General features: G+C 36.3%; 1 protein-coding gene across 3 annotated transcripts in view; it reads right to left on the reverse strand.

Moving 5' to 3' along the window:
• LOC126921158 (neural-cadherin-like) overlaps window positions 1-26,001 on the reverse strand; it is an 88,427-nt gene that overhangs the window by 17,304 nt on the left and 45,122 nt on the right. Inside the window, exons 9-13 of one of the 3 annotated variants that reach the window (XR_007712247.1) lie at window positions 25,814-25,960; window positions 23,577-23,768; window positions 20,747-21,951; window positions 19,095-19,285; window positions 9,624-9,813 (exon numbers count right to left, since the gene is read on the reverse strand). Coding sequence is in view for 2 of the 3 variants with exons in the window: in XM_050732445.1 (XP_050588402.1) it covers window positions 9,624-9,813; window positions 17,551-17,741; window positions 23,577-23,768; window positions 25,814-25,960 (720 nt within the window). In the remaining variant the exon portion in view is untranslated. Of the gene's footprint in view, window positions 1-9,623; window positions 9,814-17,550; window positions 17,742-19,094; window positions 19,286-20,746; window positions 21,952-23,576; window positions 23,769-25,813; window positions 25,961-26,001 lie in introns of those variants that run through there. The other 2 variants (XM_050732445.1, XM_050732446.1) reach the window with 2 other exon arrangements.

Raw genomic sequence — 26,001 nt, forward strand, 5'->3', positions numbered from 1 at the left:
TGGATAAAAATTTCGTCCGAGGTCTATTTTCCAAGTTACGGACAATTTAGTTTTAAACTGGAAGCGCACTGATAGCTGTGTACAAAATGCAATAGAATTTCGATGTTTAATTTCGTTTATTTTCTTCAGACTGAGAAACACGAAATGTGGTTGAAATAGAGGGAACTTTTATACGACTACGAAGCACAACTGTTCTCCGTATTACGGCTATATTTAATGGAATACAAAGAAAAATACTAGCTTTTTCGATGAAGCTGATGATTTCCTTTGACCATTCGCTTCATGAAAAATCTTATTTTCAACTGTGCCATTAAACTTTGAATTCACTTTAACAGGCAGTAGTTAGATGGCCTACAGTTTCACCGAATAACGTGGCTTATGTATCGCTTTTAAATGCAAAACAAGCTTTTTGCCTAATTTATAAAGGAAGTTTCGTGAACGAAACTACCATAGTATTATCGTAACCCCACCTGAAATTTTCTTAACAGCCCTCGCTCGTATATATTTTACGGATATTCGAAGCTCGTTTTATCTTTTAAAATTAAAAAGACAGCCTATTTAGTAATCTTACGAGAAAGCATGAACTTTTCTCATAAAATTACCGACAAAAACCTATCGCTAAAAGATGTGATACACAAGTGTTTCCAATTTTTCCAAAATAACACGTTATTTAAAAATGACCACTCTTAGTTGTATCTACCACTGATCCTCCAATTCCTATTCTCAACCTTCATTCAGCAACGTTGCGTTCATTTTCACTTCTACTCTTTCGACCATGTCTCTACCTTTTGGTCGGTGAAATTCAGGAATCGATCGTTCCTAAATCAGCGTGTAGGGACGATTCGATGTAGAACACAACAGCCGTCGTCCCTGTGTTCGCATAAGAAAATACGATTGCACGCTCTAAGTTAAATCGCCGTCGATTCGGGTTTTTCTTGTTTTACGGTAGAATCGCGAGTAGTGCGCAGACGTGGCGCACGTGCCACCAGGTAAAAGTGTCGAAAGCATAGTGCAGCGGCATTCAATGATCTACTTACCAGAATTCGGCTGGCCGTTGCTGTTGGGTCTCGCGGAAGGTGCACCGTCCCTGGCCTCCACTTCCAATGCGTACGCGCCCTGCTTTTCACGATCGAACATCACCTTCGTGAAGATATCGCCAGTTTCTCTGTTGATCTCGAAGTAATCCTTTCCCTCGTTCCTGTCGCTGTCCACCACATAATACGTCACCTGAAACAGAAACAACGTGATTTACTTGATTAGAAGTTGAATCGAATTAATGGCGAAAATGTAGTTTAACCCTATTGCGTTCTTTTACCCATTTTGAAACAAATTATATTTTCCCAAGGCTATGGTTACAGCGGATGTGTATTCTGAACGATCATTTTGCCGAATAAAATACCTGAAAACCCAATGTATACACTCATAAAGATCTTTTCTGAACATATATATATAACTGTAACGATAGTTCGTCAAAATACGAAACAACTATAACCATAACTTACCGTAAGGAAATATCTGAAGTTTGAACGAGAAATGAAAAAGTCGAAGGATCTGCTGCAACAAAGATGCAACTACATTTTCCAATAATTCGAAGTAACCAACAAATGAGGACTCCAAATCTAACAAAGTCAAGTCACTTTATCAAGTATCCTATAAGTTTACGATCAACTAATACTCGTGGCAATAAACTTTTGAATTTTCGAACGTAAAACTTTTGACCATGAAATCTATACCTTTCTTCCTTTTCCAATAAGTACAAATTTAAATACTGGAGCTCCTTATTGTTGCAATATTTTCGATTGTCGTTTATATGCATGGTTTCTCGTTTAAGTCGTGTGTTGACGTGCACCTGGTATGGATTGTTGTTAATTTTTCGTAAAGACACAACTACTTCGCATTATTTAGAATATTTGATAGGAATATTAAGAAAATTTACTCAAAAAATAGCTCCTGACTTCCGTTAACCTTTCCTCTAGAAATATTACAATAACTGAAATGGCGCGCGTTCCGATGCCTCCTGTCGGAGGCTTCAAATACCACTCTTTTCGTCCTTATCGATTTATTCCTTCTTTATCGATCTACTCTTCTTTTAGCGATCTAATCCCTTTTTACCAATCTACTTGGTTACACTTTTTATCGACTGTTCATCGATTAAATCGAAAGTGACCATTTTATGACATAGAAACGTTCGCAAATTTATGGAAGCTGCTATCGTAGGTTATAAACCATCGGTACGTATTTTTCAGATTTCCATAAACGTGAAATTTTCGAGGATTCCATCGACTCCACCTTACCAGTTGTAGATTAAACATCTAAAAATTTTACAAATCCTTTTCGTTTCGTCTCGAGTGAAATATAACGATTTGAGCATTATATCAGGGTTAATTATGTTACGTAAGTAGGTAAATTACGATGTAATAATTGAAATTCGAATTTTGCGAGAATTTAGTTGAAATAAGCGATTCACAGATTCCATTTATTTCTATTCACCGCTGCGCGATTTGTCGGTATTGTATAATGTGCACGATTTATTGTTAAAATTTGTAAATCTAAAGCGATTTGAAGATTTGACAGATTAAATAGTTGAAATTTTGAAATTTGAAAATATTTAAAGCTTGATAACTTTTATTTCAAAAAATACGGGGACGTATGATAAAACCTACGTAGTTAAAACAGATCCATATCTTTCGAAAATACGAAAAATTTGTCAAAATGTATCGTATGATATTCGCGTCTGTAATCGTCTAAAAGCTTATACGTATTATGATTTTATTATCGAATACACGTTGATTTTGCGCAAAGCACACGCTCTGTTCCATATAAAGTATGTTTACAAATGCAACGAAAACTTTGATAATCTAAAAACTGATCGAAATTCTCATAAAAGCAAATATTAATATAATACACATCCAAGTACACGTATAATCGTAATATATCCTTAAAGTTTCCAATAAACAGAAACTTTTAAACCGATAATTTTCGAGCTAGAACGTTCTGCGTTCTGGATACCAGGACTTTTTCTCCACCCGCCCACTCGTGCTCGTTTTATTCGGTAGGAGAAGTAACTCCGAACATTCGTGACATTCCTCGAAATTTAAACAAAAAAGGGAGAACAAAATTAGAGAGAAGGAAAAAAGAGAAATATCCAATTCTAGAGACTTCATAGAGTTCGCTCGTAAACGAAAATCCATCGAAGGACGCACGCAAGCGTATTACGAAAATGTTTGCGCGAAGAAAAAACAGAAATCAGCGCCGAGAATCAAGAAATCAGTGTGCCTGCACGACTGCTTGTAAATCGAGAAAAGACAAATAAAAAATCACGATCACAGTGAAATGGCGTAGCGTTTCCAATGAAAAAAAGGTACAGAAAAAGCTTGATTTTAGATCGGAGTAAGGCGAACAAAATGAAATTTGAAGCGACGAAGCGACGATACTATCAGCAAAGACATCAATTAAATTAATTAACTGGCTGGATTGAATTAATAACGCACATACTATTAATAATCACGAGGATAATTGATGGCATTAACGGTTATACTTCCTGTGTACAGGAAAACTTAACTCTGAACAGATAATTATAATTAGTTCATTTGCGTGATCGGTCGCACAATGCCGGTTTATATTTTGGTTAACCGATATTCCTTCGAAATATTTATTCGTTTACATTCAATTTCACGCAAGCGATCATTTCTAAGCAGATTACAGGGATTTATAAAATTCTATATCTTTATCAACATAATTAAAAAAATGATGTTTAAGCAGAAATTTATTTCGCATGCTAAATATTGTAAATAAGTCTTTTGCTTGGAATATTTCATATATTTTTGCATTATTTGTCGCGAGTAAATAATTTAATAATAGTAAAACGAGTAAATAATAAAATAATATGATAATGTGGTACGTAAAAGTACATATTTAGTCAGAAACAAGAGTATGTATTTCGCTTCGCATTCGCACGATGTTACGAAGTATTAAATCGAGCAATGAATTGCACGAGAAGAGTTTTACTTTTCGCCCATTTTTGTTAAAATAAATATTTCATGAGACCATAAAATATATGAGACCCGTTTACTAATATGAACGATAAAAAGGGAGAGGACAGTAAAAGAAAGAGAGATAGAAAGAGAAAGAGAGATTGTGATTTTTTATTAAATTTAACATTGAAAAATTTCTTCATTTTTAACGATAAACAATACCGCTTTATAAAAGGTAAACTATACGAAAAATCAAGATGTGTATGAATAAAAAGAAAAAAGAAGAAATAGGAGACTCTTTCGTTTTGTACTCACCAAACTCTGCTTATAGTTTGGTAAAAGTTAACGAGCTCCGGCTATCAAGTTAAAATACCTAAGCAAAAAGATGCTATTTAGCTTTTTCAACCCTGTCTCGTGGTTTTTTTAAAAGAAAGGTAAGCTTGAAAGCTTTTGTGGAAAGATGTTTTTTGCTCATCTAGACATCGTTACGAGAATGATACGAGAACCAAAAATTGTTATGAACAAGACGTAAAGTTCTCTCGATATTTATAACTACGCTTATAATACTTTAGCAGTATTAAAACTATTGGGAAAATTTTTACAACTCAAATCGCTTATCGTTGAAAGTTCAAAAAACTTCAAAATTTCTTTTGTTAAATTACATACATATATATCTAAGGTATATACTGATACAGGAAAGGTTCTACAAGTAAATTTCACATTGTCATATTCCATGTAAAATAATTGTAAAACTGCAATAATTTTCGTTCGTATAAGGGAAGAAAAATCTATCAACGTATTAAAGTTCTTATAAAACTACGTTCTTCCACCATCGACTAATTATAATTATAATCCCACGACTAATTATAATTATGAATAACAACGTGGAAGGGAAAGTTTCTCATATCGATTTCGACTAAACGTACGTAAACATACGTATAAACATTCAACAAACAATAACAGCGATGAATGAATATTAATTGTTGTATATCTGCGCAAGGAGTCATGAACATTTGCGCGTAACACGTTACTTGTAACGATACGGCGCAGCGCGACATTTTAAATTATACCAACGGCGGTGTTCCTGCGATTAAATTTGATTACGGTATTTTGCAGTATAACGGCATTACACGGCGAACAAAGTTACACGGTATTTCCATCAGAACCGCGACTTCGACAAACACAATTTCACTGTGTGAAATTAACAAAGTTTCGGCCGGAATAATATATCCGTTTATTCGATCGCTGCCACGATATTTATTTGAAAGAACCGAATTATTCTTGCACGGTCTTATCAATTCTCACGACGTTTAACACCGAAGCGTTTCTTCAGAATTATATCGAACGCTATTTGTTACGGGATGGAGATGTCGAGTATTCGACAAGCGGGCATTGCGATTGGAAAAACATGTAACGCATTTTACTTGCACGCATCACGTTATCACTTACCTCTATCGCTAACGTTAAGTTATACTAAAGTCAACCGATGATTTTTATTTAATATCTATCCCACGCAACGTTTCAAACGTAATAAATCCGTGCCTATATTGATATAACATTTTATTATACATATATGTAAATATATGTAATATGTATATGAAAGGTACTGAACGTTCGATATAAATTTTATTAATATCAGCTATGTACATCAACGTTGAATATTCGATACGAAATGTCCTTACTTTTCAGCCACTGATTTAAATGAAATACTACAAAAATATTCGATCTCAAGTACGTAACTATATTTTATTTCATATCTCGATAAATCCCTTACGTTTAAATTGGAAATGAAATAAATCAAACATAATATAATTTAACGTAGAATGAAATACTATCATTCGCGATCCCTACTAAATTTTGAATAGTTCTCAACATCGTATTTGAATAACGACTTTTATTGTCTCGTTGCAATTAAAGCAGCATTGCAAAGAAAAAAGTACGTCTACGTTTCTCTCATTGAAAATTCTTTGTAATTGCAAATGAACGACATTCGATGATCGACCAGCCACACATCCTCCAATGAATATAAATTTTCACGTTATAGTGTAATCCATTAATTTCTCACGTAAGAGGCTTGCATTCTTTCCAGTGAATTTTTATGATAAGAATATAATGTAATTTAAGAATTTTCTCACTTACGAATAATAAACGTCGAACGAACAGTATCTACACCAAAGCACGACAAGCGACTAATTCGAAAGTTCGAAGGAACTATTGATTTCGCGTGTGCCTACATTTCCCTTGTCCTGCAGTTCATTCAGCCGCGAGGAAAGTTACAGACCTGAGGCTATTTTGTTATGCTATTGAATATTTATGTTGTTCAACAATGGTAGATGTCAGAAACCTTGGTACTTCAACTTTGTTAACATCGACCTTGTTCGCTTTCAAACAAACTGTATGCTCCGTATATGTATGTTACAGAAAATTATTTAATATATGTGATATATGTAACGACGATCGCGAAACTTGTATCACGTGTGTTACATACGAAAGTTTCTGAAATTTCGTGAACGGTACAACGTGGCATAACTATTACGATTGACTTTGATGATTTTTACGAACTATGATAAATATCTCGTAACTTCTATACGCATATCGTATATGTATGCGCATTTTGAAATTGCTTACAGATTTTACCAATATAATCGTGCGAGTAGTGTTTCGTTACAAAGTTAGGTAAAATTCAAAATGCTTCAGATAACGCACGTAATATATTCATAAAAAATTTCTACGCATAAGTGTTCAAATACTTTCACGAGCCACAATATCTCGTATACTTATCAAATTATAGATAAACGAATAATTTCGTAATAATCGATGTTTAGATAGCTGTATATTTCTGAGTATTTAATATATAGACGGTTGAATATTATACATAAATTCGGAACATAGAGCATACGGTAGACAGAGCGTGTAATTGAAGCCTGAGACTAGTCCGAAAACTAGCCACGAGAGTTGCTCGATAGTTGAGTAATATCGATTCGATGATGAGAACTTGCTGATGAAAGTAATATCGATATTAATATTGATAGAACTTTCTCATACACAAAAGATTAATCATATTAAGGATATAAAAAGTAGAAATGGAAATAAAAAAGAAATATAAAATTTCAATCTCACGTCTACGAATTTAATTGAAAACTCTCAACGTTTGCAAATGTGAGAACAGAAGATTACAAATGAAAAAGGCAATATAAGAATCGCTTATCTACTTCATCTCTCAACTACCTACAGACGCATACATGTACGTATATGAACACTTTCCGTCGTTTCTTAAAAAACTTATTGAATATTCCTAACGAACCCCATGAAGGAAGAAAAATACGAACAACCATCGATATTTCATAAAATCACAATTTCAAAAATATTCGTGAAAATCGATTTAAATGGAATACATCACGGACATTTCATCAGCTTCGTTAGGATTACGTATCCGTTTAAAGCAAAGAAATTGCACGTTCAAACAGATTATAAATCGTGACAGTTGAACAAGAACGAAGTAGGATTATCGATCGATTAAATTAGCCACTAGACATCGTCAGTACGAAAAATTATTAACATTTGTCTAATTAATCGTCGATAAGCGCGTGTAGTATTTTTTAAACGAATGAATCGTTACGTTGCAATCATTGGACGTGTCTAACGTTAGATGACGTAAAGAAGTATCTCGAGTATTAACAAAAACGGACATTTGTGATGTCTGCTCACCTGATTGTTCGGGAAAGTGCCATCCTTATCAATCGCGTTGACTTGAGTAACCTTACTGCCAACTGGTTCACCCTCGAGTACAGTTTCTTGCTCACGTTCGGTGAACAAAGGTATTTCGTCGTTAACGTCTTCCAGGACAATATAGACGGTTGCTTCAGAAGCGAGTTGTTGGGCGCCATTGTTCTGTAGAAGAGGATTATCCTTATCTTACGTGTACCTTGCGTTTTCTACTTGATTCGCTCATTCGTTTACTGTTCTTGTAATTCCAAAATAGAGACAGAAATACTAATGTTTTCTCGACTTACTTTAATTAAAGATTTTTAAACATTAATACCACCAAATATCGATTATTTCTTAGAAAGTAGATCTAAGAGTACTTCATTTTTTATGTATTTTTATTGACAAGACACAGTACACGAATACTGTCTTTTTCATGGCGAAAGAATAGGTCTTGCAATATCTTTGTGCTCGACGAACGAGTATTAATTTGAAAATTAGAGGTACTCGATTTTCAAAGAATAAATTAACTTGAACGAGCATTCTAACATTTGAACAATTGTAAAGGGAGCGCATTAATTAAAAATATTTCAGGCTTTCGATAAAATTCATGATCATTTCCAGGTACGAACAACCGTTTCGACGAAAATTTCCTCGCATTTCATCATTTTCAATGAATTTTCGTTAAAACAGGTCAAGCAAATGGAACAGAGAAGAAAAGTCATCTCGCTGACTGAATAGGCGTTCACATAGAAATGACGAGGAGCATATTTTATCGTTGCAGAGAAAGTTATTACCGTAGAAATACAAGGTGCAGATACTCGACAGAGCTGTACAGCTGAAATAGAAATAATATCGCGATTGGTAAGCGGATTTTCGAGTTGCTCCGTTGCCAGTTTCTAAATGGATTAAAGAACACCGGTTATTTAACCGAGGAGATTATATTCTATGGTCACTCGACGATTTTGAGGAGGAATACACTGACTGTGAAAATTAACCGCATTCAATATCGTATCACTCGAGCCTTGAAATACGCAAAGCCACGGGTTCCTACGTAGGTTGGAACTGTAGAGTAGGCGCGATTCAATTATAGCCGCCTCCCTTATATTTTTCGCGTTTTACGTCTTTTTCAATGGCTTTCTTTGAAATATAACAGATATGAGAAATAAAACTCTTGAGGCGTGTAAAATAAAAATTAGTAAAATTGACTATTTGAACGAATGCTTTTTTTGCAAAATATTATTGTGTAATTAAGAATAACGGAGATGAAAGCTCGAGTGTTTGATCAAAATTTCGAAAGTATATATTTCCTTACGAACGTTGCAAACATTGTCATAGTCAAAGTATATCAGTAGGTTATCTTCAATCAGCTTCGGCTTGGTAATTATTATAACCGATTGATAGATTCGGATTTTAACTTTTTATTGAAATATCTCAAAACCTCGTCAGATAAGAGACGAGTGTGTACGTAAAACATTTTTAAAATCCATTTTCTCAAAAGCATAATTTCGCTTGAAACAAGCCAGTAAGAATTTCATTTTCCATTTTCAGTTTGTTTGTTTTACGAAGAATCATGATACTGTACTTTACGAAACATCCCGCGCATAATCAAAAATACTAAAACCTCGACGAACTTGCAACTCGTAGCGAAAACTTCTTAGCAAAGCTACAAGATTAAGCAACATTGGCTGGAAAGTCGAAGCGTAGCTCGGATTTTCTAACGTCTGCGGAGACTACTAACCAAAAACATCAACAACTTGGTAATCGCAAGTTCGCCAAGATTCTCGCCAAGACTCTCTTGCTCGAACGCATTGCAAAGCCAACGGTAGCTACGAAATTCGTCCCAGGACGCTTCTCTCAAACCCGTACAGGTTGCAAACGAAAAACGGTGGAAACGCAGCGTTTCTTAACATCTGGGAAATAACAGCTTCGCTTCGTACATACCTCGACTCGTATAGTCAGATTGTATTCCTTTATGCTCTCGTAATCCAACTGATGGTTAACCTTGATGTCCGCCCAGGTGACAGACTTCTCGGCTCGTTGCTGAAGGTAAAACGTGTGAAACTTGTTGGTCTGTGCAGTGGAGCCAGGCATTAGCCGATAAAACACCGTCGGATTATTGTCGATTCCCGAGCTGTCGACACACACACCAGAAGCACATGTTACGAAAATCAAGGCCGGCTTTCAAATCAGCTCCGGGCGCCGGAGTTTGAGACTTAATGAACGGAAAACGGGAAACGGAAACAGAAACGAGAACGGAAATTACCTAGGGTAGACATATGTATATCGAAAAATACAAGGCTAGTTATCTTTCTTTTTTTTTACCGATTACAGAAGAAGAGAGGTTAGAGGCTGTTTACTCGTCTCGTGACGAAAGGTCACCATGCGATTCATCGATTCGTACCATGTGATACGTCGATTTTCTTGCTCTTTCTCGTTTTTATCTTACTTTCCTATTTCTTTTTTTTTTTATTTTTACTTTTTTTGTATATTTCTATCTTCTTTTAATTTTCGTACTTTGTATATCTCTCGCCTCTATTTTTTTATTTCGAGCATTCTTTTCATTTCTTGACAACAAAAGGAACATCATCCCACTAGTAGGATAATCTACTGTTACATTGGCGGAGCTGCGATACGAACTACGGTTTCGGCTAATTGATTTTACCTAACGAGCTTATGTTTCCCGTCGTCGCCTGTCTTTTCCGTTTCTGACGCGTTTTAGATACTATATAGAACGTATTAGCTTGTCCATACCCTGAGTATATACCACTATATACCACTATATACCACGGATGGCGTTCCGAAGTCTCGTGTCGTTAGTTGTTAAGCTACAGATCCCTTATCCGCGTTACCAGCTACTGCTTTAGCTTTTCTACGAGCAGCTTGGTTAGATAAAGGGTGTCACGCTGTGTTGTCACGTGTACTGACTTGTAAGTTTCGTTAAGTGGCTTTCGTAATAGATAGCTCAGCGAGGTTTTAAAATGTTGCAAGGTAGCTTAGATCGTGTAATACGTAATTAAGCTCTCTCGACAATTTCAAGTATGATCGGTGATGCGTTTTATTATACGGATGGAATTGCTTCGTCCAATAATTTCAAGTTTCAAGACACGACGGAATTGGGCATAAAATAGTATGAAAGTGTTTATACGAATATAATAACAAGTACATTCTCAATATGTGTAATACGTATATAAAAATGCTTGTAACTTTGAGCTTTCCTCGTGCCTTAATCTTCTTTTCCTTTGGCTTTTTACGAGCACCACATAAAAAATGGTCAGTAGCTCGAGGCAACCTCACGTAGTCTTCAACAATAAAAGAAAAATGTAATTTTATACATTTGATATATCCTCTAGGTACGGTATAAAATACGTAAAGTGCCCTTTGCAGGTTCCTTCTATCCTTCATAAAGTTAAGAAATTATAAAAATAGAATTGTCATTAGAGTCGATAAAGTAAAATTAGCGATTCTTCTATTATTCGAGTGATATGATGTTACTGGAACAATAAATAGAATACAAGATATAAGAAAAATCGATCACGCGTAGTAATTTTTCTAATGAAATGCCCTTTGCAGGTTCCTTCCTTCTATCTTTCATAAAGTTAAGAAATTATAAAAATAGAATTGTCATTAGAGTCGATAAAGTAAAATTAGCGATTCTTCTATTATTCGAGTGATATGATGTTACTGGAACAATAAATAGAATACAAGATATAAGAAAAATCGATCACGCGTAGTAATTTTTCTAATGAAATGCCCTTTGCAGGTTCCTTCCTTCTATCTTTCATAAAGTTAAGAAATTATAAAAATAGAATTGTCATTAGAGCCGATAAAGTAAAATTAGCGATTCTTCTATTATTCGAGTGATATGATGTTACTGGAATAATAAATAGAATACAAGATATAAGAAAAATCGATCACGCGTAGTAATTTTTCTAATGAAATTTTTCCATTCAAATTTAAATCGCTATCGCGCCACTTTTCTTCTTATTATTATACAAACACGTAAAGCTATTCGCAGAACAAACCAATTCCTTTGCGAATCAAACCTTCTATTCTCTGAAATATATCGATATCACACAGACTGCACAAAAGCTGTTCCTCTAATAAATTGGTCAGTTCGACGCAATCACCGATCATTATCGCTTCCTATACGGTTGTGTGCGATGTCATCCGTTAGACGTCCACGTCTCGATAGCTGCTCGTCGAGCGCTCAAAGGCACCGGAATTAATGGCACCGTTTGTCAATTCAAACGAGCGCCGGAACACCGTGTCGAAGGAACGTTCGATCAACTACTGGACGTCGACCAAGGAAACGGAACCACAGAGTCAACGTCAATCCTCGTTCCAATCTTGACAAACGGTCATCAACTTGAATATTCTAAACGGTACGTACGTACACAGGCTGACAAAGGTATTCGAACACTTACGGAAACTTATTTTGAATATATGCTATATGTGCTATATATTTTACTCGCATATACTGTTTATGCTGACACATTTTGTACGACATACGGCATGATAGAATTATCATGATCATAGCGGACAAATTTGAAACAAACTCGAAAGTGTGCGTCACAGAATTATTTAAACAGTCCATCGATTGTTTTTTATTCATTTTTTATCAAGTGTACGTTTGCAGACTCATTTGCAATAAACTTTCAGAAAATTATTACATTTCAAAAGCTATAACACGAAATATATTTATTCATAAAAGTTTTCTACGGTAAGTATTCGAATGTTTTCACGCGTTTAATAAACACGGAGAGTCGCATGATATTTCGAATAGAATATTCGCAATCGAGACTATTCGAGACTTGAACGAAAGTAGTTGAAGCTTTGCATCGGCATTTCCGTGATCAATCTCGTGTAATGTTGGTCAACGACTCTTAGCTACGGGTCAAACGATTCGAAAACGCGTGTTACATGGTGGAAATGAGATGAGATATAAATAGTACTCTCTTCTCCGAAATCTCGCAAATCCATATGTAATATACATTGATGCACGAATATTTTGAACGTTTTAGCTACGAAACTTGGCCAGAGATACTCATGTATAAAAAGCAGAAAATATCTGACTGATTCATCGAATATAATACGGTCTTATTATTATTTATCGTAGTATTTACAAAACTTATTGAAAGGGAAAAATTGGAGTAGCCAAGAACCGAAACAGACGAAAAAATTTGATAGATGGCACAAGTGTATTGAACAAAAACGGTATATATATTATTCCATAAAATATTCCCTTAAATTTTTCATAACTTCCCTCATGAATTTTCCGAGCAACCTAATTCTACAAATCAATAAGCATTCTTATCAGAATTCGATATTACTTACTAATCTGTATTATAAATTTTTATCTTTTAATTCCTAAATTCTCCGGTCAAATTAAGCTCCGATTTAAGCTTCCTCGTTTAATCATTTTTATCGAGTAAGGATTAGTTTTCATCAGAGAACTCGCGGGATTAAAAATTTCGCGCCTTAAATTTTAATCATAACCAATTATGAAATTGAAATGAGATTATCCTTTAAATGAAAAAACGTACTTTACCGATAATGCCGTAAAGAAAGCAAGGGCGAACGAATAAAGCGTTCGATAAATTGCAATCAAAGAGTAGAAAAACCTCATTTCCACCATTTTCGTATAAATATTCCGAGAGCTCCAAGATAAACGTTTAAAAGTCTAACGGATGTAAAAAAAGTAAATTATGAAACTTGAATGTCTGAACGTGACAGTGTTTTGGTTAGTGGCAAGCGTGATCCCTCGCCCTGTTTTTAATGTGTGCACTGTACGTGTGAATGGTTAGTAGCCTCGCATAAATAGCAAGAAAGCGGATAAATGCATCATCAATGAGTCGATACGTCAAATCAAAATTAGTTAACGACAAAGACACAGCGTGAACCTATTGTTGTTGTATCCAAGAAACGGTGCTTGAAACTTTCCCCGAAACCATTGGTGCGCGGTGTTTTTTTTTTTTTTTTTTTCTTTGGCAGTTGTGTAATCAGCGTGATCGTTGTTAATTAGCATCGTTGACAAATGAAAAGAGAATCTCAGAGTCATCGTTTTCGCCTTTGTTCCAGTATTCTCTGTACGACACCGTTTCCAATTGTCGATTCTCAAACGCAATCTCGCATCGATTTCTTTTTTCCTTGTGTTTTTAGCTATATTCTCCTTCTTTCTCTTTTTTTTTTTTTTGCATAATATATTTTGCTTGGAAAGCTAACCGAGCATTCAAATCACGTTACATCGATCGTGATATTTTCGATCGACATAATCCGACTAACGAATATAATTTCAAGAGATGCTCTAACTAAGGAAGTTTCAAAATCTAATTGTTACTCAGCTTGCCGCATGATCGGCGCAAAAATACGTATCTGACCGGCAAAAACCACTACGAGAACACACTACGCTCTCGAAAGAAAACGAAAAAATGAGGAAAATAGAGATTCAGACTGTTCCAATGGAAACGTGGATACAAAATATCGAGACGAACGAAAACGAGGGGGAGGACAGGAGAACAAAAAAAAAAAAAAAAAAAAAAAAGAAAAAGAGAATGGTCACTTTCCAGAACAATACACGGTAACCTACCGCAGATAAGCAACTGACGAAACATGCCCAAAAATTAATACGGCATTCACGTAATGTACAATACGTATGTATAAAATGTATATATATATATACGATATATGTATATATGTGTACATATATATATATATATGTATACAGATCGACGATCTATACTGAATGCAAGTCTCGCAATAAACTGTAAAAAGGAAAAAGGTCGAAGAGAACGCAAAAATAGCGAACGATGCTTAGACGACACGACGCGACATTCGACTTTGAAAATCGTTTCATTTTAAATTCCTTTCTCTTTTGCTATCCTTTTCTCATTTCTATCATCGGCAGAATGCTTAGTTGGCGACGTGTCGTCGCGACGTCATCTCCGCAGAGATGCTCGTCGACGTTCGACACACGATTCCAACGCTAAATGGAACCGGACAGCGAGCAAATTCGAGTAGATACACGAAAACGTAGACGAAAACAATGAGAGGTAGAGAATTTTGAAAAAAGCCAATCTGGTGCAGAAAAATACAGTTACCAGAGACAAAAACACAAAGAAATGAGAACAGAAGGAGAACGATTGGAGAATAGAACGGAAAATATGGGGATCCATGAAATCGAACCAGTTGAACGGGCCAAATTAATCAGTTGAAAAATATAATAAATAATTACCAACGTCTGAGGGAAGCATCTATTTGTAAAACGCATGCCCAAAAAATATTTACGGCACACACACACTAATTGTATGAGTCTGCTGCGGCTAAATCCGGCTTCCGCGATTACCTGGATAATCGCTAGAACGAATGTGACTTCCGCGAGTTCGCTTACCCCTCGAGCGCGCTGCATGCGCGCTACCGATTGCGTTAATCCGCCACTCGATTGCCCGATGCTTACATCCCCGCGAATTGCTGCTGGACACCAGCTCTAATCGTAGGTCATCGTTTACCCTTTGCTGTCTATTTTTAATTTATAATCAATCCTGCGTCCTTGCGCTGGAAATTCAGCGTACTCGTTCATAGAACGAACGACACTGGATTTCAGACGTTTTGTTGCAACGCGATCGCCCGATGATCTACAGCAATTTATGATCAATTTATGTATACAATACATATCGTTTACGATGAAAGCAAACTAACAGCATACCAACTACTGCTTGTATACGTAATAATGTGCAAAATTTTACGTTCTATTACCCTTTCCGGTATAATTCCCGTATATGAAACTGGAACTCGTAACAAAGCATCGTGAACCCATCTGTTGCCCATACCGCAAACGTATTAGGGAAGAAATTGGCACGCGTTTGACATTCGAGCGATCGCGTGACGCTATGCCGAGTGCTTGCACTTTGTGTACACGATGATATGACCCCTATACCGCACCGGCAGCACGTGGTCACGGCATCTGGTTCAAATGCACACGCAATTAACCGATCCGTTCATGCCGGAAGTCCATCTGTTTCTGGGACGTTCCGCTTGAAAACCACACGTCGAACACACGCTTCTCGTCACGTTTTCATTACGATCTTTTGTTAGCACGTCTAGAAAAAGAAGCATTTACGTTGAATAAATTATATATATATATCTTGAACTATACCTCCTCTGTGTTAACGAAACTTGGCTGCTTGAATCATATTTCTTAAAATAGAGATTTACTTATTTTTACTACCATATTTATATTTTCATGATTTTAATTTTGAATTACTCGACCTGCTCTTTGCAACTCCGACATTTGTATTTCGAATGAATTCTCGATAGCTTTCACGAAGATTTATTTTGAAACTAATTATTTCGTGATTAAAAATCTGTTACTCGTCTGCAAAAAGATCATGTTACATAAACAGAAATAATCGCTATCACTATTGCAAATATTAAGCGTAACAATTCTATACGTGAAAATTTTAATTTTGAATTACTTGAATCGTTCTCGCCATTTCAATTTTATGATTCATTGAAACTTTCTATTGAAAATTTAAATCTAACGAACTTATTGCCTCGTCTATTACTGACGTAATTTCTGAATTGGCGAATAAAAGCCTTTAGTAAATTAAAATAATCGCGTAGAACATAATTTGATCCCCTCGATAAAGCTACAACTTCGTTCCAACAAAAAGAAAATGCTTCTTCTTATGCCACGTACTTAACAGTTTCACCCTGTGAAAACAGTAATTCAGCTACACCCTAAAATCAATAGATTTCTGTTACAAGTGCGCTCACGATATTGTTCGCGACACGTTCGCAAAAATGCAACAAAACGTCATCGGATTACGCAAAAAGTAGTTTCATCGTTTTGAAAAATATCAAAATTTCTTTCCCGTTCTTAAACATCGCGACGAAAGGGTATGTGCGAGTATCGTGGAAAAGCGAAAGTGCAGATAGCGCTGCATTTTCGGCATTTTTTCACGGTAATATACATCGACAACCGAGCGAACGAAACGCTTTGGCTGACCGCACAATACGCGCGGCTCGTGCGAATCACAGTGACGTGAACGAGCTTTGGCAAACGAACTGCTCGCTGTATTCCCCCATATTTTTCTTCTTTCTTTCATTTAGCTTTTTTCTGCTCAAACCGATACTCGTGCTCACCACCTGACGTGTATGCGTGTCCATCTGTGCTTGTGTTCGCCGCGTGTCGTCACGTATAGCGATGGGCGTTCGACTCTTTTATTCGCGACCTTCCCACCATCTTAAGAAAATTACGTTCTATTCGAATTTGAAGCGAGTTATTTTTTAAGGAACTCAAGTTCAAGTGGCAACTTTTACGAAGAATCTTAAATGGTTTGAAACGTCGGAAGTCTTGAAATGTTGGAATCGAACGTATGCATGCAGCAGTATGAGTATACCAAAATACGTAGTATTCCTGTAGCTTTCTATACCAACGATCTATACCAACATTGTTCTCTGTATTATACTCGGTTCAGCGTTGATGCAGCTTCTACCACTACTAGGAAGTTTTCAAACGATTTCAAGACAGTTTGTCCAGACAGCTAACACATTCAAGACTCTGACGGATCATCGAAACGTCAAACAAATGACAATGAAAAACCAAACGATTCCGTTATCGGTTGTCTTACGTTCGAAGCTATCGTCAGCTTAAAGCTACGTATTGTATATTCTCAAGCCCATCGCTAACTACTTGACCGATATAGGCGCGCATATATACGTGTATGTGTGTATGTGTCAGTTTATAGATGCGTGTGTGTATGGAATCGTACACAATATCAATTAACGTGCACAAGAACAATACTGCCACGAGATTGCGTGCAGGGCGGGTTCGTGCAGAGCCGCACGGAGCATTAACAGTGTGACAGACCTGGCTTTAACAGACACAACTTTAGCCCCAACGGCCATGTTCTCTTTACAGTAGATCGGCCCATACACTATGTGGTCCCATACGGGCGGATTATTCGCACGGTCCACAACGTCAATCTGTACCTCCACCGTTCGTGACAAGGGCGGGAAACCCTTGTCTTGGGCCATCGCTTCCAGCTTGTACATCTCACGCTACACCAGACCGCGTGTACATAACAAACGGGAACAAAAAACAAATGGCGTTAGTGTCAGTCGTAATGACTCGTGGCAGTAATTATTTTTTTTTTTTTTTTTTGTTTGATCTCGGGAGGAGCACGGGAGGACTTCTGTCACGTGTGTTCTCGCTCTCTCTCTCCCTCTTCGCGTGCGGTCTCTGTCTGTTCGTCGTCTGTTTCTCTCTCTCCCATGTTTCAATTTCTGCCTGTTGTGCGCCATATTTTCACATCCTGGTGTAGCAGTCCTGCTCGTGCGTGATCATCAGTGTCTCTGCCTAGATTCTTGTCCGCCTGTGGACGAAGTATCTCCTCCCACAAAAGTCATATATCCTGCTCTCTGATTAGCCGCTTTACCGTTCTACCTTACTTATTAGCGCGAGATTACATTCTAAGCAAAGCAGGACTAGCGCCAGCAGGAAGCTGAGTGTGCTGACACCCACGAGGGACGCCAACTCGTCCCTCCAACGAGGAGATCGCTGATCGCTGATGCCCAGCTTCTGCGCCTGCGTGTTTCTGTATCTGGATACACGTGAGGAAGAAGAAACAAATGGGCAAAATCGTGTATTTCATCGAGGGCACCTCGATCTCTCGCTACATCTTCGCCTACCCTATATACGGATCATCGCGCTAAGGACAATCCGGCATCCGGTTTTCCGAACTCGTACACATCTAGGGATGTTTTCCGCTAAAGTCGTCGGAACCGATTTTCTCGATTCATCAAAAATCCTTTGGCTTCAATTTATATCCCATTGAGATTAAATTTTCCACGCTCGCAAAATAGACAAACTCGATGCGATTCGATTTCTCAATGATTTCTTGAAAATCGGTTCCGTCGAATGATAACAATTAACATAAGTAAGGGATAGATAGTAGTGGTAATAGTATAGTAATGGTAGTAGTAGTTGTAGTAACAGTAGTAGTAAGTAGGTAGTAGTAGTAGTAGTAGGAGTGTCCGACCAATCAGCGATCTACCGCGCCGTGCTTAACCATACATGCTTCCTCTCCCGTCAAAATACATCATGTACGTGTGAAAATAAACAGGAACGAAGAAATACACTGAGAGAAATCAAAGTGTACACAGAGAGACGTAACGATACGAACCGATCGAAAGATACACAGAACGTGAAGCTATGATAGATATAAGGTGAACGTAAGTGATACACAATGAACGTATGGCGAAAGAAAAGTATCAGAGGGAAACGGAATGAGACGATAATCAAGAGAGACAGAATGATACAAAGGAACGAAAAAGAAAAAAATGGGAGTAGCACTGTATGGCACGGCACGGCATGTCACGTGTCTTGTCTCGGTCATGTCGTAGCATACAAACCTGGCTTTCACCGACGTCACTACAGTACCCACTGTGACATTTTCTTTGATGTGAATGGGGCCGTATACATTCGCATCCCACACAGGTGGTTTATTGTTTCTGTCTACGACGTCTAACTCAACGTCCACGTCTGCGTGCAACACTTGCATCCCTCTGTCGGAGGCCCGTACTCGCAGGCGATAGCTGTCACGCTAGTGGCAAAACATTGGGCCGTCAACTCACAGGACATTTTTTCAGGATTGTTGTTGGCGGATTTTTGTTTATTTACTTTTTTTTTTTGGTTCATTTTTCTGTTTTTTTCCTGCATTTTTCTTTCAGCTGTTTTTTGTTTCTTTTTTTTACATATACATCTATGTATATTATTTTTTATTGGCGATTAACGAGAGATAAGTCACTCGGTGGCGAGCGCGATTAACGTGGTCGTCGAGGACGACCCGAAGGGTATCTCTTAATCGTAAAATGAAACGAAAGAGATAGAAGAAAGTGAAGGACCATGTAGTCTCGAGGGGATCCGTTTTATCTTACATTTTTGTATGTGTATGTGTTTTTATTTTTTCGTCTCGTATTTTTTTACTGTTCCAGACCTCTTTTTATCGAAAAACTCGTTTAGAGGTATTCTTCCACGCGTCTGCCAATCTGTGATTTACCTGAAAATTTCTAGCATTATCGAATCAGTTCTGGGTAACCCTGACACTTGCTGTGCGATAAAAATGATTCGCATTGCAAATTTTCGCGCTAATTTCACGATTAGTCTCTAGAAGGAATTTTATAAAAGATACTTACCTATTGTTATTGTTATACAATGATGAATATGAATGTTCGATATATAATTTTACTTTAACTCGAATGTTCATACGTACAGCTTCTTTAAGATTCATTCACGATTACTTTTAAATCATATTCGAGAATCTGAAGTTTTATATGCCGATAACGTTCTTTTCTTAATTATTTTCTTTCGTTACAATTTTCTGTTACAATTAAATGAGCTGGTATTATGAATTCATTAAAAAATACATATAAATTTGGATAATTTTTTAATGCTTAGCACCCTTAAAAAATTCGTGGTAAAGCGTCTAAACAGGAATTTGAAAAATGTCCAATAAATCAAACTTTACGCGATTCTCATAAAATTTCCAACCCAATGATTGTGTCGATCGATCCGAAAAAGTTTCAGCGAACACGTTATCGGCAATACTTTACAATAAAGAGGTCCTTCACCTACGGATACACTCGAGACCAGGATAATAAAAAAAAATAAAAAGCGCGATGACGCAGATACAAAGAGAGAGCGATATAAAAAAAAGAAACAGAGTGACGTCTCCGAGTGACAATTAATAATCATAGAATAACGATAGAGGTGAACGAAATAATCGAAACAATCGAAATAATCGAAATAATCGAATTAATTGAACAGATCGAATTAATTGAAATACACATTGTATTAATTGGAACTGAAATGCGCTCTAGTATTATACCGTAACTCAATACTTATATTCTTTGGCATCTTTGTCATGTTTTCGTATTTCTTTTTATCGTTACTTTTTTCTGTCTTTTTCTTGCGCCGATATAACAATGATCGTCGTATCATGTTATACCCACTCGTGGTGTTCTCGATGCAAAGTGTGAAACACAAGAATGTAGTTCCTACTTACTGGAAAACAGCCCTTTTTTTTTGTCATCATCAAATCCGAAGAAAGTAAATGGTGCAATGAACACAAACATAAACAATAAGAAATTCAAATTAGTTCCTTTACGAAATCAACCAATGCAGGCATTTGCATGCAAGCAAGAATGCGTTTAAAGAGGCATCAGGAGGAACAGGGTAACGTGAGAAAGAAAGATTTTAGATCAAGAACACCGGAGTTACAGAGAGAAGGAAAAAAAATTATGACGACCCCTCGTCTGATTCTTTCGTTTTTTTTAACGACACTCAAAAACCGATGGACGTTTTTACCGTGTATTTTTTTCTTTTTTTTTTTTTTAATTTTATTTTACTATTTTTTCGTTACGTTGCCTCGTCGAGTGTGTTTATAGATCTGCGTTATTCCGTTTATATATATAATATATATATATATATTTTTGTCTGTTTCGTTACGACAGTGGTATGCCGCCCCAATCACAGAAGAAAAAATGTCACACCACGGACAGATTTCTTACGGTTTTATTCGTTATTGCACTCTCGGCAAAAAATGTCTCTCGTTTCTTTTTTTTCCGGTTTTATTTTTTTTGGCTCATTGTCAGTCACGTCGTGGTTTGCGGGGAGCACAGAGGATGAAAGTGAGGAAGCGTCGGACGGACAAGAGGGAAGAAAACTTCACGAAAAATAGTACAAAATGCAAAAGAACACGCGAAAGGAAAAGCAACAAAGAATTGCTCCGTGTACAGAGAACGCAAAAAATACAAAGATCAAAAGGCATCCTTCAATGTACTTCTTTCTTAACAAAATGCAAACGTTAAAAATTACTTCTTTCGCTGATTTAACTTCATGAATATTCACGAAGAGAATCAGAGAAAAAGAGAAGTTTTACAAATCGTATAGAAAACAAAATGCACGAAACCAGAAGTTCAAGGAACAAAAATAAACGAAAAAGGAAAAATTTAGAATGAAACAGACCGAAAAAAACGTTTAAACGAAGGAATACGAGAAACGGAGTGAAAGAAAGATCTAGAGGGGGAGGAGGAGGGGGGAGAGAGAGAGAGAGAGAGAGATCAGAGTTCCTGTAAAGGAATCAAAAACACATTCATATAAAATATTGCAAGCATTTTCAAAAATTGTTTATGTCTGATGCACCACAAAATGCGTAGAGGTTGAAGTACACCGTACGTGGGGCTCAAAAAATGTCGTTCCCACCTGCTCCTGGAAGTTCAAAAAACATCACTTCCCTTTTGAAAAACATTCACATTAGTATTTTAAGTTAAGGAGAATTAATTAAAAGGTAATTAGTTGGGTCTCGTTCGTTTCCCTTCCTTTTGCTCTGTTATTCGATCGTTTCCTTCCCGGTGTCGTTTCTCCGCGGCGCTCTGTGACGCGTATACAAAAAAGAGAGAGAGAACAAAAAAAAGAGTACCATGATTAAAAAAGAAAAAGAAAACACGCAGACAGTCTTTCTCCGTGGCTAAGGTTGGATAATGAAAAGTGCACACGCTCGTTTATCACGAGTCGTTTGGCCCGGGTCGCGTAACTCGAAACCGCGCCGCGATTCACCTTTACTCTTTTCTTTTTTCTTTTCGTAATTAAAAATATTCCGACGAATCGAAAATAATCGTGAACGGGAAACAAGTATTTAAGTGAAACAAAAACACGGGAAGAAAAAACGCGAATCTTTCTGAACGATCGAGAAATAAAAATGTCGGGAAATGTGTTCTTTTTTCGCCTTTTCTTTTCTTTTCTTCCTTCCTTTTTTTTTTTTTTTTTTTTTTTTATATGAAGCGAACGTTGAAGGAACAACAGAAAAAAGAAACAGATCGAACGAAAGTGATCAAGAGAAAATAAAAAATACTTATGTAAAATAAGGAAAAAAGATAGAATGACGTACGTTGACGATCGACACGGCGATGAACAAAACTTGGAGATAAAAGGTGTTCGATAGCTCGATTGGAACTTGTTTAAAAGGTACTCGCGCCGCGAGCATGTTCTCGATAGAAAGAATGAGAGAGACAGAGAGAGAGTGTTCTGTTGCGAAAATAGCCCGAACGGTCGATCGATTCAGGTACATGAAGCGTTTGAAGGAAATCAGGCATAGCTAAGTATTTACCATAGTGAACACATTGTGCATATCAATGGGAATTAAAAAGTTCTATACATGTGCCGTAAAAAGGAAACTCATTTCGTTGCATATTAGTGATAATTAGAGAAATAATTGCCGACCAAAACGTATATTAGTATACAAGTTATCCGATCAGCAACAAAACGGATTCGTGTTAAAGAACGTAAGTCAACGTAAACGTACAATATAGAGATATATATCGGCAGAAGGTGTACACTCACAAAAAGTTTGTATTTATATGATATAAATATAAATATAAATATATCTATATATCTATATATATATTTCTTCGATATACACACACACGTATAAGTATCTTTTATGGTACATATACGTGTACGTGTATATCGTAAATTTGGGCATATCTAATAATATTGGAGAACGCCACGTGCGTTCTCGGCTTATCAATCAGTTCTTCGTTGACATCATGAATCTTGCGCTTAGTTTTTCTTCCTTGTCACTTTTTCCCTTCTTTTTTTTACGATATAATACCATCGTTGTATGAAAATACGTCATAATGTTCTAATACCGTACATTTATGTCAATAAATATTTGTAAACGCGATCGAAGCATAAAAGGTGATCGTTGATAGACGCAGCTCGAAGAACCGGATGTTTCTTGCTCGAGAACACACGGTGGTCCTCCAGAGAACGATTGCTGTTGTTACTGCTAAAGAGAGTCATATATGTAAATTTTCATTAACGAGAATACTCACGTCTAGAGGCTTCTTTAAGACGATCCAACCAGACTCTGGTTGAATCTCAAAGTACTCCAACCCTTGTTCATTGTTAGGAGAGCTCAACGAATACGTTATGGCACCGTTATTATCGGCATCCTCGTCCGATGCCGATACTCTAAGAATGTTTGTTCCGATACTGGCGTCCTGTTTTACATTCTCTACGTATCGCTGAAAATAGATGAGAATTCGTTTACGGATTTATAAATGGAGAGCTGGTTTCTATGAGATATAGATTCCACGTTTAATTATTAAGAGATCTACACTGGGAAACATTATTTTTATTTATATTAATTTGTAATGTTATTTCTTTTATCGTAACTACATTACCGTTAAAGTAAGATTAAATTTAAATTAAAAACTTAGTAGAAATCTTGTCTTTAGATAACAACATGTAACGTCTCTTTTTTTTTACAAATATTCGTTTAGATGAAATAAAATTAAGAACTGGATATATATAGGAGGGGAGAACAAAAATAGAAATAGACTACTTTATAGAGAGAAAACAATATAGTTCGCGATTTCCATGAAATTTCTCTGTGATAATTTCCAGATTGAATGGCACATACTTGCACAACAAAGCATCAGATGTTAATTTCATAAACGAGATGGGGAAGAGAAAAGGCTGACATATGGCGAACGAATAATATGCAAACCACGAAGAGATCCTCTTTCATTTGTTTCGAGCAAAGTCTGTTAATTTATTCCGAACAGCTATTCCGGCGCACAAAGTGCAAAATGGCCCGGTCAAGCATCTTTTGCATTTCCTTCGAACGTGTCCCTTTGTGTACCGCCATAGTCAACGCTTGAATTTCAAAGGGCATCAAGTGCCGCAATACCACTACGCGAAAGGCAATTTTCTCTTCTTTAGTTTTCAGCCCGCCCATCCTCGCCTCTCGTTTCGCAATGAATGTTCGCTGATATTTTGCTCCGACGATGAATATCAGGAAATTGTCCAAATGAGACACGGCACAAATACGAATGAAACGAAACGTCAAACATGCACTTGCTACTAAAACATTCGCATATGTTGAAAGGAGCGCATATTTATCCGCTTCTAACCTGATTCTTCTCTCACATTTTGATAATATTCTGATAATACGATTAATCTATAGCTTACTTAAGATTGAGGGTAATTACTTCTATCGAAATTTAAAAAGAAGATATTTTGGAACTACCTTTTCGAATCTAGCAACGTTTAACTTTTGAATCTTATTAATATCTAAGAAAAAGTTTTTTTCGAAATATCTTTTATAGCCTAACAACTTTAATCCTTTAATTCTTCAATTTAAAATACATCCTAACGTAAATTTATTACTCACGATTAGAACATAAGTATAAATTGAAAGTATAAAAGTATTTTTAACGATCAACTTTATCAGTCTTCCATTTGAAGACATTTGATCGAAAGAACTGTCTATTAAGACTTTCCGTTTGAAAATTCAATCATTCAATCATTAGTACGTTTTCCTTTCTTCAAAAATTGAAATTAATAATATTATATTCTCTAATAAACTCTTATTTATAATAATATTAATAACCGTTTTGATAGTCCTCGCCTTTAGAATGTCTTCCATTCCAAATTGATATGAAATTTAATTTTCTAGATATCGGGATTTTAACTGTCGAATTTTTCGCTCGCAAGTTGCGACTAACCTACCCCAAGCACCTGCATCGCACTGTGATCAGTGATGTGGAGTCAGCAATTTTTTTGCTATCACATACTACTCGCAACGTACACATTTTCAAAGAATAAAGTAGGTCATGCCTGAATGAACGATACGACAATATGAACGTTATAAACGTAGTTTTTAAAACGTAATATCTGGGAAACTAATTGAAATATCGAAACGAAACAAAACACAAAGCAAGAGCTCACCTTCGACTATCTTTCGAAATGCTTTACGTGAAAATTTTCGTTATTCTTCTGGCCGTTTTCTGTATTTACTGTTAGTTTAATAATTTATTGATGGAGGAAATTTAATGGTTTTGATTTATCACGCGAGCTTGGGGTATTTTGTTAAGGAAGCTTCTGCGAATGTAATTATAGTTGCTTTATAAAGATCGAAGAGTAAATCAATAATTTAAATTTTTACAGAGATTTTGGAATATGATGAAAAAATTCGTTTGGTTTCTTAAATTGTGTAATGGTGTTCATTTCGTAAATTATGTACATTATGCGAGTAATACTTTTAGTTTCTTATAGTTTTACTCACCTGACGATCGAACAATGGTGGGTTATCATTAACATCGGTGATTTCAACAGTGAAGGAGCAAACACCTTCCAAGGAAGGTTCACCTTGATCCGTTGCTTTAACGGTAACTGATACAAATTTGCCATCATCGCCTTCACGATCAAATACCTGAAAATATCAAAGTAGTTTCAATAAACTCTGATAACTTT

This window comes from Bombus affinis, chromosome 10 (genome assembly GCF_024516045.1).
Source record: "Bombus affinis isolate iyBomAffi1 chromosome 10, iyBomAffi1.2, whole genome shotgun sequence".
NCBI classification, from domain to species: domain Eukaryota; kingdom Metazoa; phylum Arthropoda; class Insecta; order Hymenoptera; family Apidae; genus Bombus; species Bombus affinis.